We start from the raw sequence: 16,815 nt of genomic DNA, 5'->3' as shown, positions 1-16,815 counted from the left end.
TTTTACATTGTTGAGACTGGGAGGGTACAGTACAATCAGCTGTACAGAATCTGGGACTCAGTACAGGTATTACAGTAGTTGATTAGAGAGACAAGTGTAGCAAAGTTTATTGTTGACATTGTTGAAGACAGGGTGGCAGCTAGTAGGACACATGTAAGAGGAGAAAGACTAGAGACTTAGAGAGAACAAAAGCAACAACATGGTAGCACAGCAGAGAGTTAGACTTAGAGAGGTGGTGGAGGTTGAAGAGAAAGAGTAGCACACATAAGTACATCATTATATGCTCTCAATCTTCAGCTGTTGATTACATAAGCAAGTTAGGTATCAGTTGCCCAAGATAATCTAAGTATAATGTACATATTATATACTTATAGTATACTTTTATTAAGATAATAGGGATATAACAAGTGCTCTTACACTATTATATACATTAATATACCTTTTGCATAAATTATAAGATAACAATAGTTATTATTACATTATTATATTATAAATATAACTCTTTTTTAAAGATTATAATTTAAATGTAATACAAGTATAATACTTTAGGTTATCATACAAAGTTAGTATAATACATGTAATAGATTTTATTCATCCTTAGTACTTATGTAGTCTTTATATACATTAATATGTCTTATTTAAACATTACAATTCATTTACAAACCTTACAATTACTTTACAATGTATATACAATACACATGTTACTTTACAAGGTCTATAAGAAATTACAAGAAATGTGACATTTTCCTGATGTAGAGGGGGCAGGCAGATGCAAAATCTGTCAATTACTTAAGAAAATCTGTATATACTTTTATACTGTGTATATACTCTCTACAGTCACAGGAGCATGTCTTGCTTATATTAGGCTTCTTGTTAGGTTTTTACAAAGCTAATCTAATATTTATTTTCATACTTTAATCAACTGTAAGAACTTATGTTAAGAGAGAAAACTTAAGGGGGGCATGTATAGACAAGGGGTGAGGTGACAATTGACTGCTCAGTGTCTCTTGTCCTTATATTGTATGTATTCTAACTAAGACATTATGAAGTCATTGTCTTGTGGTTCATCTGTTGATGAACTAATCATCTCATAATACTCCCCTTCAAACTCTTACTAGTCCAAGTAAACTGGTAAGATGTTTGACTTGTGGTACATGTAGTGCTTTAGTTAATATATCTGCTTGTTGATTGTTTGTCTGTATGTATTTCACATTTATGTACTCTAACTCAATGTAGCATTTAATAAAATCTTTCTTATAATCTAAATGCTTTGTTTGTTCCAAATATTTGAGTTTGTCCAATGTAACTGTTTGTATAACAGTATTGTTATTGTAATAGATATTAATTGGTGCATCAGAGACCTGCAGAATCTCTTCAGCTAAATGAGTGAGTGTGATTGCTTCCTGTGTTCCTCTTGCAAGAGCTATTAATTCAGCTTCATACATTGAATTTGCCACCAGTGTTTGTCTTTTACTTGACTATGAAACTAATGAATTGCTCAAGTAAAATGCATATCCTGATATTGTACAATGCCCTTCTTGCATCATACTGTCTGCATCTGTATAGCTGTTCAATATTGATTGATTTGTGCTACTGAGTTGGAGCCAGACATTGTTTGTAGTTTTTAAGTACATGTAACAATGTTTAAGTGCCAGATAATGCTCCATACCAGGGTCATTAAGGTATTTAGCTAACTGATTTGTTGCAAATGCTATATCTGACTGTATACAGTCTGTAATGTATCTAAGTGTGCCAACCATATTCATGTATAGTATATTAGACATTTGTTCTCTATTATTATCAGTTTGTAATACTGTTTTTAATTGTGTACCAGGCTGTATAAGTGTTTGTACACTTTGTTCGTTTGTTTGTTTGTAATGTTCTATTATACTATTAATATAATGTGTCTGACACATCCTGATGAATCTATGCTCTCTGTTGCATTGAATCTCTATACTAAGTAGCTAGTGTAATTTGCTACTGTCTGTATATTGTAAATGATGTACAATAGATTGTTTTATCATTACAATAGTATTATTATTCATTACTGTGATAGTAATATTGTTGACATGTACAAATAATATGGCTACAGTTATTTCTTTCTTCTTTACAAAGAATACAGCATTATCATGTTTGGATTTTGTTAATCTGCATTTAAGTAGTATATTAGATAGTGTTTTATACTATCTTCTACCAGCTTGTTTTAATCTGTATAGTGCTTTTTGTAATTGTAATATTTGTCCATTCTGTAATCTGTCTATTAAGTTACCTGGAGGAGGTTTAACATATATTTCTTTGTCTTCCATCAATTGTCCATACAGATATGCTGATTTTATATCTATCTAATGTATTTCATAATTATTAGATGCTGCCCATGCTAATATTAATCACACTGTAGATAGTCTAGCAGTAGGAGCAAATAAATTGTCTGTATAATAGTTAAGGCTGTCAATCTGATAGTTTCCTTGAACTACTAATTGTGCTTTGTATTTTTCTATACTATTATCAGTGTATTGCTTTATTTTATAGACAAATCATGTTCTAATGATGTTAATATTATTGTATGGATTTGTGATTTCCCATGTATTATGATTTTCTAATTGTTTTATTTTGTCTTTCATAGTTGTAATCCATGAATCACAATCCAGACATTGGATTGCTTCATAAAATGAAGTCAGATCCAATTGTATTTCACTTATTTTAGTATTAAATTCTGTTAAATGAATGGCAATATTATCTTCATCCTTTTTGCTAAGTGTATACATGTGTTTTGTTACACATTTATTCTCCATGTATTGTTCAAGCTCAATAGCACATTCTGTCAGTTTCTGTTTCTGTTCCAATCAATGTAATTTAGGTTCTACTTCTTTTTCAGTTAATTTAACTTTGTTGTCCATTAAGTCTGTTGGTTCTGCTGCTTTTCCTTTTTTGTTAGGATCAGTATTGTCTGTATCATTGTTGTCTGTTCTTGTTATTCTATTGTCCGTTTCATTATTTTTAATTATTAAGCACTTGTTTGTATTGTTGTTCATATTGTCTATTTTCTCCCCTTCAATTTGAGGAGGTTTACCTTTGAGAAATTGAATATTTTGTTTGATGGTAATTTTATTATTGTGCCATGTTTTATAGCCTTTACTTTCATTGTCTAATCCTATCCAACAAGTAATGATACCTTACTGTTGTATTTTTGTAGGATTTTTGTTGTGAATGATAATATATTGACCAAATTCGTATATATTATCAATTGTTCTGTGTGTTCTGTAACGTTTGTAATGTAGGGTATTGTAATTTAAAGCAGCACACAGTGTTCTATTATGAATATAGGTAATATGAATTGCTACTTTGGCCTATAATATAAACAGTAATTCAGTAGATGTTAGATATGCTCTTACACCTCTAAATATAGTTTTATGAGTTTGTTCCACTATTCTGTTCTGTTGCAGAGTATGATGTACTATTAATCTTTGTTTTGTTCCTTGTGAATCTAAATATTGTTGAAAATCTTTACTAAGGAATACAGTATTGTTATCACTTTGTAAAAGCTTTATTTTAACTCTGTACTGTGTAAATATTTTAGTTGTCTATTGTATGTATTACATATATGTATCAGATTTTGTTTGTAATTTGAGCATTATGCACCAATGAGTAGAATTGTCTACAATTGTTAATAAGTAGTATATGTTCTTATATGTGTGCAGTTCAATAGGACCAATGATATTAATATGAATAAGATCTCTAAATTGATTTGTAAGAGGAGATTGATGTAGTTTTGGTATTGGTGTACATTCAATATTTGCTTTTATACATTCAATACATTCTTTTTCTTCATAGTTTGTTATTTTAGTTGATAGTACACTTGGTTGTGTCTTTAATAATCGTTTAATATAATTGTAACTTATATGTCTGAGGCGTTTATGTATATCATAAATAGATAGTTTGTTCATTGTTTTTAATAAATGATTATTGTACAAAATATACAAGTTATTTCTCAATTGTATATGTCTAATGTATTCATTACATAGTGATGTTATAGTACAATTATTGTTTGTAAACATAAAAGAATAACCCTCCCTACATAGTAGTGCTTGACTTATGAGGGAAAAGGTCATTTGTGGATAGTAATAGATGTTTTGTAATGTTATGACACTTTTTTCTTGTATATTCTTTGGGATTTCGATACACATAGATCCAGCTTGATTAAGAGTCATTGTTGATCTATTTGCAATAGTTACAATCATAGGAGTTATGTTGTGTACATCTGTTAATTGAAATAGATAAGGAGTAGCATGTATTGATGCACTAGAATCGAGTAAATCCATTGTTTGCATATAAGATTTCTTGTTAGCTATGATTGTATTTGTAAATACATTAGTACATACCCAGGAAACGTATTGTTCGAATTGTTTGTCCTGGTTGCTCAGAATAAGAGTGTAGGCATTATTGTTCATTTCAACATTGCCTTCCTTTAATTCAACATTGTTTTCGTTTGGGTTTTCAATAATAAATGTGTTTGTTGTGTTTTCCACAGTTTGATTTGTTTTATGCACAATGTTAGCTTAATGTTTAGCACATGCAAGCTTTGTAGCTTCAGTAGGAGGTTTGTAGCATTCCTTAGAGAAATGTCCTGTTTTTCCACAATTGAAACATTTTGCTTTTGTCAGATTGAACAGATTTGGTGGATTGAATTTCCTCTGCTTACTGGCTTTATACATTGTATTAACACATGCATTATTCTTTGTCCAATCATTGGAATCTTGTACTTGTTTAGTACAGTAATTGTTGTAGGCATTCTACAATGTAAGGATTAGTTGCTTCAGTTCAACTTTCTTATGTTCATTGACTGGTTTGCCTTCGTTTTGGGCATCAGTAGATTGTATTATTGTATTTACTATGTGTGTATATTGCTCAGGAGTGGTAAGCAATATTACTGCTTTGTATGTAGAGTCACATGGTGGATCACTGTTAGTAGACAGAGTTGTGTATGCTTCCTCAAGTCTGTCTAATGTATGTCTGAAATGTTTTACATGGTCTCTACAAATAAACAGTGCTGATTTGTTGATAGCCTTTTTACATACTGTCTGGGGGTTAAAGCATTCTTCAAGCACTTTCATTAACTGAGGGATAGATGTATCAAAGTGTATATAGTTTGCCAATATTGTGTCAGTAATGTTATTAACTATGTATGTATGAATGGCCTTAGCCATCTCCCTCTCAGCTTTGTTCTGCAGTTCATCCTTTAGTAAGTGTTTGAAGCATGTAGCTGCAACACTAGAAACAATATGATAGTGCCACATCTTGTAGTTTGCTTCAGTCTTAAGTATTGTGATGTTTTGACCAAAGTATTTAGGTACATTGGCTGGTTTACAGTGTGTATCTGTACATGGGGGAACCATGATGCAAATGTGTGCAAATGTATGCAAGTAAAGAGTTTAGAGTGTATAGTGAATGTGTGTATGTAGGGAGCTCAAGGCTCATAACCTGTTAAGAGAGAAAACTTAAGGGGGGCACACATAGACAAGGGGTGAGGTGACAATTGACTACTCAGTGTCTCTTGTCCTTATATTGTATGTATTCTAACTGAGACATTATGAAGTCATTGTCTTATGGTTTGTCCATTAATGAACTAATCATCTCATAATAACTTAAGAGCTCTTAGATACAATAGGTTAATCCTTGTACAAATACAGTAATTGTTATATTTTTACCTTCAGCTAGTAGATCTCTAGCTTCTTAACCCCTAGTACTATTATAACCTATACTGTGTTACTAAAGGCTCTCTCTAAAAAATTAAGAACTACTAGTACTCTGTAAAAGATGTGAGTAAGACATTAGTTAGAGAGAGAAGATGACACACACTGTTAGTAACAGTATAGAGGGGACCTAAAGGCTTAGTAAGGGGAGCCAGACTACAACTATCCTACACAACAAAAATACAGAATATAAGTACTAGAATATAGTCAGAACTTGCAGAACTGACAGAGAGAGAGAGTGAGACAAGAGTAGAGTATATAGAGTAAGTCTAAGAGTATAGAACTATCTAGAGTAGACAAGATTAAGACTACAGGACTAGTCTGATCTTAGACACTTATATATACTAAACTATACAAGAGTACTCAGGGAATACAAGCTACTAAGAATGATGAGCTACAAAGAATGAAAGAAAGGAAGGTCAAAGATAAAGGTACAAAGAATGAAGGGATAGATAAAGGGTAAGAGACTATAGAATGAACAAAGAATGAAAGAGTAGTCAAAGGAACAGAATAATAAAGTAAGGAGGGGTAGTAGTAAGAGTCAGTACACATATAGTTTATAAACAGTACTTCTAAGAGACAGAAGTCCTGAGTTCTAGTACAGAAGAGTGTAGAACCCTTAAAACTAAAGGTATAAGAGTAGAGAACTGTAACATTACCCTCCCTCTAAAACCAATCATTCTAATTAGTAAACATTAGACTTAGTTAATGGCTCAGACATAAGTTAGAACAGTAGGGTTTGGAAATCCATAAGGTAGAGTTAATGTAGAGCACCCAGATGAAGTTGATAGAAGTCTTAGATTACCTTAGTAGTATAAGTAAGATTCTTAGTAGGTTTCTAAGTGTGTTCTTCAACTAGGTATCCTTTCTAGTAAATAAGGAACTTGAGCTTTCTATACACTAGCTTAGTATCTACTATGTACTCTACTTTGTATTCTGGTTCAGAACTAATAAGTTCTAGTAGAGGTAGTAGGGGTCTTTGTTACAAAGGAAAACTTAGATTATAGTACTAAGACAATAGAACCTTGTTGAACACTAAGTGTATATACTTTTATATTGTTAGAAGTTAGAGTTTATAGACAGAGGCACTAACCTTCTTTTTAATAATAAAGAGTCTAAAGTGCTTGTTGTCCAACTTCTTTATTAGATGATCTGTAGTCAGATTAGTAGCTTCTAGTATAACTTTGTTACTAGACTAATAATCCTTAGCCACAGATCTCTTCCAATTATAGTTCTACTTTATAACCTTCTCTAAAAGAGCTTGTGTATCTTCCCTAGTCTTGTACATCTGTTCTACAAAGTCTGTTATAGATTCAGAACTACTGTTCTAGTTTAGAACTGTCCTCTAGTATAAATGTCTCTCATAGTTAAGGAAGAATAGAGACTGTCCTATTACAGAGTGTTACTAGTTATTGTACACAAATTCTACTAGAGCTAACTATTTAGACCAGTCTGACTACTAATAATTAATAAACATTTAGAGATAGAGTTCAATCTCTTGATTGACTTACTCAGTTTAACTATTAGTCTGTAAGTAGTATACAGTAGAAGGATTCCCTTAAATTCTGAGAAGTGTATACAAGTCCTACATGAAATTTAACTTAAATTACAGTCTGTAATCATGAATGAGCTTCTAAGAGAGTCTATACAACTAGAAGACATGATCCTGATAAATGTGTACTATACCTTTAGAAGTGAGTTCTGTTTAGGTCAGAACTGTATAGACTTGCTTAGAGAATTAGTTAACAATTATATAGATAGTGTTGTAACCCTAAAACTTAGGTAGCTTACTAATCAGGTCTACTAAGACTTCTTCCTAAGAGTGATCTAGAATTTAATACAAATGTAGGAGAGTCTAAACCCTTGTCTAGTAAGCCTTAGTCTGTTAGTATGTATTATAACTAGTCACATACTTTAGGATTTCCCTCTGTATTCCTAACTACTAGTAGTTCTAAGTAATAAGTTCCTGTGTTTTGTGTTAGCCTAGATGTTCTATAGTTGGATTGTTGTAATAAGCTTAGACAATGTTCTCCTACAGTTTCTGATCCTTCAGAATGTACAGTTAACCTTCCTAGTAAACCTGTCCATTCTTATCCTCCTTCTAGTCTCTAGCCTACTTTTTTAACTACTTTACTACAACCCAGTCCTGTGTGTGTCTTAGAGCTTACTGTATACAAGTGACAAAGTTAACATTCTCAGATTCAAGTCAGATCTCTTAGATTGTCTTAAATACAAAACAGGAATTTTTTAGAAGAACAAGATTTTTGTTATTATTCTCCTCCCTTTCATAACCTACTTGTCTTAAGAGTAAATCAGCTTTTGTCATTTGTGTTCTAGGTTTGTAAGTTAGTACAAAGTCATAGTTCTACAGTTCTAACATTTAGCAGGCCTAGTAGTAGTTGAGCTTCTGAGACACTCAGAAGTACTAGAGATTAAGGTGATTACTCTAAATCTTGAACTTTTGTGTAATACTAAGAAGATATTAATACTACTCTTTTAGAGAACAGACAATTGTAAGAAGTTCCTTATTATAGATAGAATAGTTCTGTTCTGTTACAGAGAGGGATTCTAATTAGAATACTATCAGATACTACTTTCTGTTAATAAACTAAGATAGTACTACTCTATTTGTAAAGTTAGAAGAGTTGACTTTAACTCAGAACTTGTCTACAACTGTTAGAACTGCTAATATAGACTCACTAGTAATAGTCTACTTAAGGGACTCAAACACAGACTGCTACTAATCACTCTATTACTAAGGAACATCTTTACTAGTAAGATTGTAAAGGGACTAGACAATAGTACTAAAGTCTTAAATAAAGTATTAGTAGTAGTTTGTAAACCTAAGGAATACTTAGACCTGTTTCAGGTTCTAAGGTTGTAGCCAGTTCTGAACTACAGTTACCTTTGTCAGATCTATACAGACCTCTCCTCTACTAATTATGAAGCCTAGATAATCTACTGACTCCTGTGTAAAAGAACACTTTACTTCTTAAAGGAACAGTTTATTATTTTAGAGCTACTGTAGAACTACTCAGATTAGTTAGTAATAATACTTAACTGTCTAGGTAAAGATCAGAATGTTGTCCAGATACACACTAACATACTCTGAGTTAATCAGATCTGTAAGAATGTGATTTATAAATAACTAGAACATTATAGGCAAGTTGGTTAGTCTAAAGAACATTATAGTTGGTTTGTACAATCTATAATTAGTTTAGAACACAGTCTTCTACTCATCTCTGTCTTGGATCCAAACATTATTGTATCCTTATCAAATGTCCAACTTAGTAAAAACCCTGAATGTATGTGTCTTATTAATAAGCTCCTGAATCAGAGGGAGTAGGTACTTGTTTTTAATAGTACCTTTATTAAGACAATAATAATTCTGAACTAGGTAGAGCTTCCTGTCTTTCTTTTTAACAAAGAAGAAAGAGGAGGCTATAGAGGACTTTAAGGGTCAGATCTGACTGTTCTAAAGATTTTCCTAAAGGAACTCATTAAGCACCTCCTACTTGTCTCTGTTAAGTAAGTAGACCTTACAATCCTTAGGTTAGAAACTCTTAGTCAATTCAATTGTATAGTTCTAAGAGTAATGTTTAGAAAGCTAGTTGAATTTCTCTTTACTAAAGACTTTAGGGAACTCTTAAACAAAATCCAGTAGGCTGAGTCTATATGTGTTCTAAAGTAGAGTTGTTCTAAAAGGGTTCTAGACTGGTTCTGTCTCAAACATCCTTTAGATCAACTCTGTTCCTTCTTAACTAGAATATGTGTCCACATATCCACCCTAGTTAAAGAAGAACAACTAGTCACCTTTATCAGAACTGTTAGTAACATTAAAAGTGTCTGTATCTACTTAGAACAGTAGTGTAAGATAGTTATAAGACTCAGAACACTGATTAAACATAAGTGTCTACTCTAACTAGTTAATAGTAGGGTTGTAAGCCTTAAGCTATTTGAATCTAATAAAGATGTCTGTCTTTCTAAGGTTGGTGACTCTGAACTCAATACTTTCCTTATGATCCTAAATAGTCATCTATAGTTAGACAAACTCAGTAATTCAACTATTCTAGTTTAGAGTTCTGTCTGTATTGTATACTAGGATTAGAAGTAGAACACATTAAGTAGGAAGGTAGTGTTTCTACACAAAGGCCTTATTAATGTACAAACTAGTACATTTACTGTCTGCTAGAACTATTGTTTGGATCTGAAGGGACTCTAAGAAGAGAGCTAAGAGGACAGAAACCTAGAGCTAGTGTTTAGAACATTCTCTAATAAATTACTACTTGTTCTAAAGGGAATGTACAGCTTACACAGTCTTATTATCTAAGAGGGTAAGTATATGTACTGACATTTCCTTATTAACCTCTCTCTTTCAACAAGGACAGACTTATGTTCTCAACTGTGAACCTAGCTAAGACTATCCCTACTTAATACTATAGACAAACTACTAAGTAGTAAACAGGGCTAGGTAGTGTTCTAAACATTCTAAGATCTTAGAATGTAGAAGTAGTAGGTCAGATTGTACAGATTTAGACTCAGATAAAGTGTAAAGAGAAGAATCAAAAGAATCAGAAGAAATAAGAGAACTATCTACTTTTGTTTTCAACTTTTTTCTTTTTAATAAATAATTTTGTTAATTTACTTTTTCTACTTTTTCTACTTTTCTTACTTTATTTACTTCTAATCCTACAGTGTCTATTGAATCAAAAGTGGCTGTTAAAAAATCTGAGTTATAGCTCTTTAGTACTACATTCACTATTAGGCCTTTATAAAATCCTAGAGTACATAGTCAGAGTTTAGGAGTTTTAAGATAACTTTCAGATTTGTAGAAAAGGCTTCTTACTACAAATCCTACTCATTACTCATTATTACTCTAATGACCTGACAGATATACTGTCACTTCTATAAATAGTCCTTAATCTAGTACTCTGACTTTCTGTAAGTAAAGTATACTCCTTACTTTTAGACTTCTCTAATGTCTATCAGAACAGATTGATTGTAAATTACAGGTATATTAATCTGAGGGCTTAAAACTGTTAGAGCTGAACATATGTGTAAGCATTCTATACAGACTTAATGTATCTAAGCTATAACTTAGTTAAAGGAAATAGTACATGTTTTCTACTCAGTGTAAGTAATCAGTTCTAGTATTATTCTAAGAATCTTATTAACCAGTTCTAGGTAAAGAGCTTTCTTAAGTATTCTAATAAGGACATTATTAAACCTGAGTACAAATCCTACCTTCTGAGCCAGAATATCAAACTCCTGAAAAAAGGTATTAGTAGAATGTTTGCCCTACTACAGAGACACAAGCTTGTTCTGTATATTACACTTCTTATTTAGATTAATAAAGGAAGTACAGAGCTACTCTATAAATTCTGAATACAACTCATTGTTCTAAAGTTGGATCAGGCTTCTGATCTAATGTCCTTCAATCCAGTTCTAGGCCTAGGTGGCTGTGTTACCTTCTTTCATAAAGGAGAGGACAAATAGGACACAATTAAGATCTAAAGATAGATTAGTTAAAGTAGTAGTTATATATAGTTTAACTTAGTACTAGAAGTCCTTAAAGTACTACTCATTAAAGTTTAAAGGGTGAGTTACATGTACTTTCTTTCTAGAACAGGTTACAACCTTTAGAACAATTAGAACAGGTTCTAAGAGGGCTAGAGGCACATAGTTAGTAAAGGCTTCTTAGATAGAGGTCTGTATGTATTAAGCTAAGTCTGCTCACAACTACTAATCTAGTAGGACAACAGGGGTGACAGTTAGTGTAGGAGAGTCCATGTTTACACTACAAAGGAATCAACACTAAACTAAAAGGGGTAATGAATAGAAGAAAGGTAGTAAAAGTTTAAAAGGGTTTAGAAAGTTTAAAATTTAAAAATGTAAAAGGGTTAGGACAAAGAAAAGAGATTGACACAATAGTAAGTACTAATACTCAAAATGTAGGAGAGTTGTAGAGTAGTAATAGGGAGTCTTAATCTAATGTTAGTAACAGTATAGAGGGGACCTGAAGGCTTAGTAAGGGGACCCAGACTACAACTATTCTACACAACAGAAATATAGAATACAAGTACTAGAACATAGTTAGAACTTACAGAACTGACAGAGAGAGAGAGTAAGACAAGAGTAGAGTATATAGAGTAAGCCTAAGAGTACAGGACTATCTAGAGTAGACAAGATTAAGACTATAGGACTAGTCTAATCTTGAACACCTATATATACTAAACTATACAAGAGTACTCAGGAAATACAAGCTACTAAGAATGATAAGCTACAAAGAATGAAAGAAAGGAAGGTCAAAGATAAAGGTACAAAGAATGAAGGGATAGACAAAGGGTAAGAGACTATAGAATGAACAAAGAATGAAAGGATAGTCAAAGGAACAGAATAATAAAGTAAGGAGGGGTAGTAGTAAGAGTTAGTACATATATAGTTTATAGACAACACTCTCAAGGGACAGAAGTCCTAAGTTCTAGTACAGAAGAGTACAGAACCCTTAGAACTGAAAGTATGAGAGTAGAGAACTGTAACACACACAGTCTAGGATTACTGAATCATAGTGTCTGACAATCATAGTAGTCTGAGTTAGTAGCTTAAAGACTTATTTTAATTTGGATAGACACATTACACAAAGTTGAATCTTTAGAGTATACTAACTATTTGTTAAGAATTGTAAAATACAGTAACTAGGTTTGAAAAGCCTAACTCAAGACTTAGAACCAAGTAGTTTAGATACAAAACTCTATTAGTTACAAGTCTAAAGATTAGTCAGATTAACTAAGCTACCTTTGTTGTCCTACTTAGTAAGAACTCTAGCTTAGTATTATTAATCTCTAATTATTACTAATGAGTGATTAATCTATTAGTAGAGAGAGGGGACAGGAAGGAGTAAGTACTAAGTCAGTTAGGAAAAGGTAACAAAACCTGTAGACAAGGTCTTTATCTCTCTAAGGTTAAATACATACTCTAGCACAGTATTATTTAATAACCTTAACTAAAGACAAGTCATTTAGAATGCTTGTATAGAGAGGGGATCTAGAAAGAGTATAGTGTCTAGAGTAAGAAGTACAATAGAAAAGACTAAGAGAAAACCTGAAGAGATAAAAGGAAAATATTATACTTACTTATAGGAGAAACTATATAGCTAGCTAGAAACTCTTTGTACAAAGACAAAGGACTATTAAAGCTAGTAAAGAGCTAGAGCCAATACTCTAAAGCTCTATACTTAAGGAGGACTAGTACTAGTGTGAAGGAAAGGGAACTGAGAGCTCTAAGGAGAGACTATAGGAAAGTAGTCTCCTTTATACACTTTGTCTATACAGATAGGAAAGTAATAAAGTTATAAACATGAGAACTATATGAGGACAATATGAGGAACACATGAGACAATCTAGAACTTTGGTTGTAAGTTCTATGATTGAATACAGAAGTATAAGGATAAGGCTAGAAGTTAATAAGGATAATTGTCTCCTAAACTAAGTCTATTAAAGAAGACTTAGGGAAAGATCTAGAACATTAGTTGTTAGTTCTAGGGTGTACACAAGACAGTCTAGAACTTTGGTTGTAAGTTCTAGAGGTAGTACAGAAGTATAGCCTTTTATATTACAGAAGTCATAAGGAGTTATTAGAAGTTATAATACTCTATCTTATAAGAAAGTGTATTACAAACTAGTGTACAGAAAGTACAGGTTGAGTCAGACAGAGTTATAGGAACAATAGAAAGCTCTACTTTATAAGAAAAGTATTATACAGCTTACACAGTATAACTAGTTAGGAGGACTCATAAGGAGTCATTAGAAGTATGAGAGGAAGTATGGAAGACATAACAATACAGTAAAGGAGTCATTAGAAGATTAATCTAGAATACAAGAAAACACAAACTAGTGTTACAAGATTAATAGAAGACACAAACCAGTATAGTATACAGTCTAAAGGATTAGCCAGCTCTACTTCATAGGAACAACAGTGAAGAGAGTTACTAAAGTCTGTAACATACTATCATACTCACTACTCATATTTTCAAACACTCTACAATAAGTATATCATTTGTCATGAAAAAAGGTCCTATAGTAATGTGCAATCACATAAATAGTGTAAGATATACTCACTTTACTAGTCCTAATCCTTAGGAATAGTAACAGAATAGAGTATAGAGAGTAAGACTTGTAGACTTGTAGAGTGAGAGGGTAGAGGAGTCCTACTTTAGTCAAGCTGCAAGTATAGCCTAGTAGGTTAGTAGTAGAGTACTTCTGAGTACTAGGTAACTTAAGTTGATAACACTATCTTTTAAGGGCTAAACTGGCCTCCTTATATACCTTTTACTAGAGTGATGTTACTCTAGTAAAACTTGCAAGCTGTACATTTGCTCTTAAAGTTGAAAATTCACAAAATGCACAACTGTGGTAAGCATAACTAGTAAGCACTAAAAAGATGCCTACATTAAAAGATTGACATATTTAAATGAGAAAAATCACCCTGGAGGCTGGACGACCAACAGAAGGACTATTAAATCAAACAGACATTGTGCAGGATGGAGATATAATTGATTTAATCTGTTCAGTAAAAGCACACGAACTACACTGTGCAACCATTCGCACTTATTGTAAGTGCACTGCACGTGGAATTTTCAAGCCGGAAGACGAGACCGGCTCCGCGGACGCGGTTACATCCTCGCCCGTGGTATATTCTAACAAGTCCGAATCCGCTCCTCGTAATATCCAACAAACTGGCTTGAATCTCTCGCCCATTCCAACACAGATGGTACGTGGCGACGTGACTGAAACTTCAGATTGTGATCGAAAATATAGCGGGATACTTCCGTCAATGGGTAACCGTCTTTGGGAAGCGAATCGCCTCTATTGATTCTATCTTCCAAAAGCTCTATATCGTGCTTCCTTGAAGTTCCGACGTCAACCTCTTCATCGTCTTGATCCGCTTCGTCTGGCTCTACCTCGCCCAAATCGTTTTCGTCTCCACGATCTTGGTTGCTATTGTTCGCGTGGCGGCCACCTTTGTTGTTCTCTTTGCCACCTTTTCGCCAGGGATTAGTCGCCGACTCCCGTAGCTTTGTCTCTTGCTTATCTCGATCTTCGTCCCAACGCTTCATCTCGTTTTTGAGCCACGAGGACTGGAATTCTGAGATTCCGCAGAGAAAGAAGTAGCACTCGATGAAGCGGCCAAACTCTGTGAGCTCAAATATGTCATTCACCCATCGCACAACCTACATAAAATAAGCACATATTAAAAGAGCACAAAATGATACGCACTACTGTATCATTCTCCCAAACTGAGACATAAAAATGAAGTTTATTGTCGCTAAGGACAGTGCCAAATACTGGTCCATCCGTGAGACCGAGAGCCCGCCGGTGCAGCTGGCTTGAGAACATGGTAAGTTGGACTTGACGAGACACAACTTTGGGATCGTCCACTTTTGCCTCGAAACCTAATGTGACAATCGATGCTGGCAACTTGGTCAATTTCTCACACCATGCCCATGAGAACACGTGTTGATTACGAAGTCGCCCCATGAGTTTTGTCCACTCCCTCGGCAGGGTTAGTGATGCGACAGCATCGGCTTTAACAGTATCCGGGTGGCCTGGCAGAATCATATCTACCTCAGCCCTAGATAATAATGTAAATTTAAATGTACAGCATGTAAATTCAGTAATGCAGAGCTATAAGCACCTCCATATAGAGTCGGCCCCCGGGACGACTTTGAAACGCAAGCTCAATTAAAATATCTGCGCCTCGGCGATTTGACGCTTCGTTTATCTTTGGTTCAGCGTGGATTAAGGCAGTCTTCCAAGCATAAAGAAGAATTGGTAGCGACATCGCAAATTGATATTTGTCACCAAGCTCGATCTTGTCGCTATTCAGCCGATCGCGCCAACTACTAAACTCGCGTTGAACTTGTTCACCATTTGGAAGGTGATGTAGCCAGGCATCAACCATACGTATTACCTAGTAGGCCTGTTAATTACTGTATGTGTGTGTGTATGTGTTTGGGGGGAGGGGTAGAATATAGATGCCTTACGTCTTCCTCCAGAATACAGCTCGGGTATTTGAGTGACTTCATGAAATTATTGAATTCATCGTTCTTCCAATCTTCTTCAATAAAGCGAATCTTATGGAGAGTGGCCCATTCCTCCCAAGTTTTCAGCGTACGACAAAGTCTAGGGATACGGATGAGACCCTTGAAGTCACAGAAAACGGGATACTTACATGGAAGCGGAAAGAGAAGAAACACGACTCGATGCTCTGGAGACGATTGTGTGTAAGCAGCTTGACGGGGTAGAAAGTATATCAATCTTACCTGGTCTTCACGGAAGCTTTACTAGGTGGTTTCCGTGCATGATGATTGTCACGAGTGGAACGTGGTGGTTCACTACCAGAACGATCGGTCGTACTGAGTTGCTTTCTGCAGAGATGTCTCAGTAGGGGAGGGGAGGGGGTGAAGTCGCAGTGCAGTCGGTGCAAGGGACATACTCTTCAATTACGCTGGACATTGCAATGATTTATTAGTATGCACTACATCGAGACAGAGGGAAGAGACGTATGAGTCGAGATTTGGTGATTTTGAGGGTGTACTGAATCCTGAGTACTTTGGTACCATGGCGAAAGAAATGCAAGAAACTCACCCTCAGCCGCGGCAGAATTCATAGTGTCTGATAGACATTGTGGCCTGTGATGGTGGCTTGAAGACTTATTTAGATAGACACAACACGCGAAATTGAAATTCAGCGCATTCCGATTATTCACGTGATGGCACGATATCCTGACAAGCACATGGGGCATTTCACAATTTCTTGCCTTAAGAAATAACTTACATAATGATAAACATTATTTGAAATTTATTTTCCCATTTTTGACCAGCAAAAATTATAAACAAAATTTAAAACTTTCTTTATACAAAAACTAGAAATTATTGTTAACATTTCTTCATTTGTGAAATCTTAAAATAAATAGAGATAATAATCTAAAACATAATTTCAAAACAAAATTAGAAAATTTCTTTTGAATTTTTTGTTATTCCTCTGTACTAGTAATAAAGAAATTT

General features: G+C 33.9%; 1 protein-coding gene across 1 annotated transcript; it reads right to left on the bottom strand.

The window, feature by feature from the left end:
* Nucleotides 1-14,445: 14,445 nt before the first annotated feature.
* On the bottom strand, nt 14,446-16,264 carry FOMMEDRAFT_153486 (uncharacterized protein; the record flags this gene model as incomplete). Its single annotated transcript, XM_007264198.1, has 7 exons — nt 14,446-14,979; nt 15,026-15,373; nt 15,444-15,719; nt 15,793-15,931; nt 15,981-16,016; nt 16,072-16,176; nt 16,245-16,264. 7 exons carry the CDS (start codon nt 16,262-16,264, stop codon nt 14,446-14,448), a joined length of 1,458 nt encoding a protein of 485 aa, XP_007264260.1.
* Between the last annotated feature and the right edge of the window lie 551 nt (nt 16,265-16,815).

This window comes from Fomitiporia mediterranea (genome assembly GCF_000271605.1).
Source record: "Fomitiporia mediterranea MF3/22 unplaced genomic scaffold FOMMEscaffold_3, whole genome shotgun sequence".
Classification (NCBI taxonomy): domain Eukaryota; kingdom Fungi; phylum Basidiomycota; class Agaricomycetes; order Hymenochaetales; family Hymenochaetaceae; genus Fomitiporia; species Fomitiporia mediterranea.
This window is presented reverse-complemented; position numbering and strand designations above follow the sequence as displayed.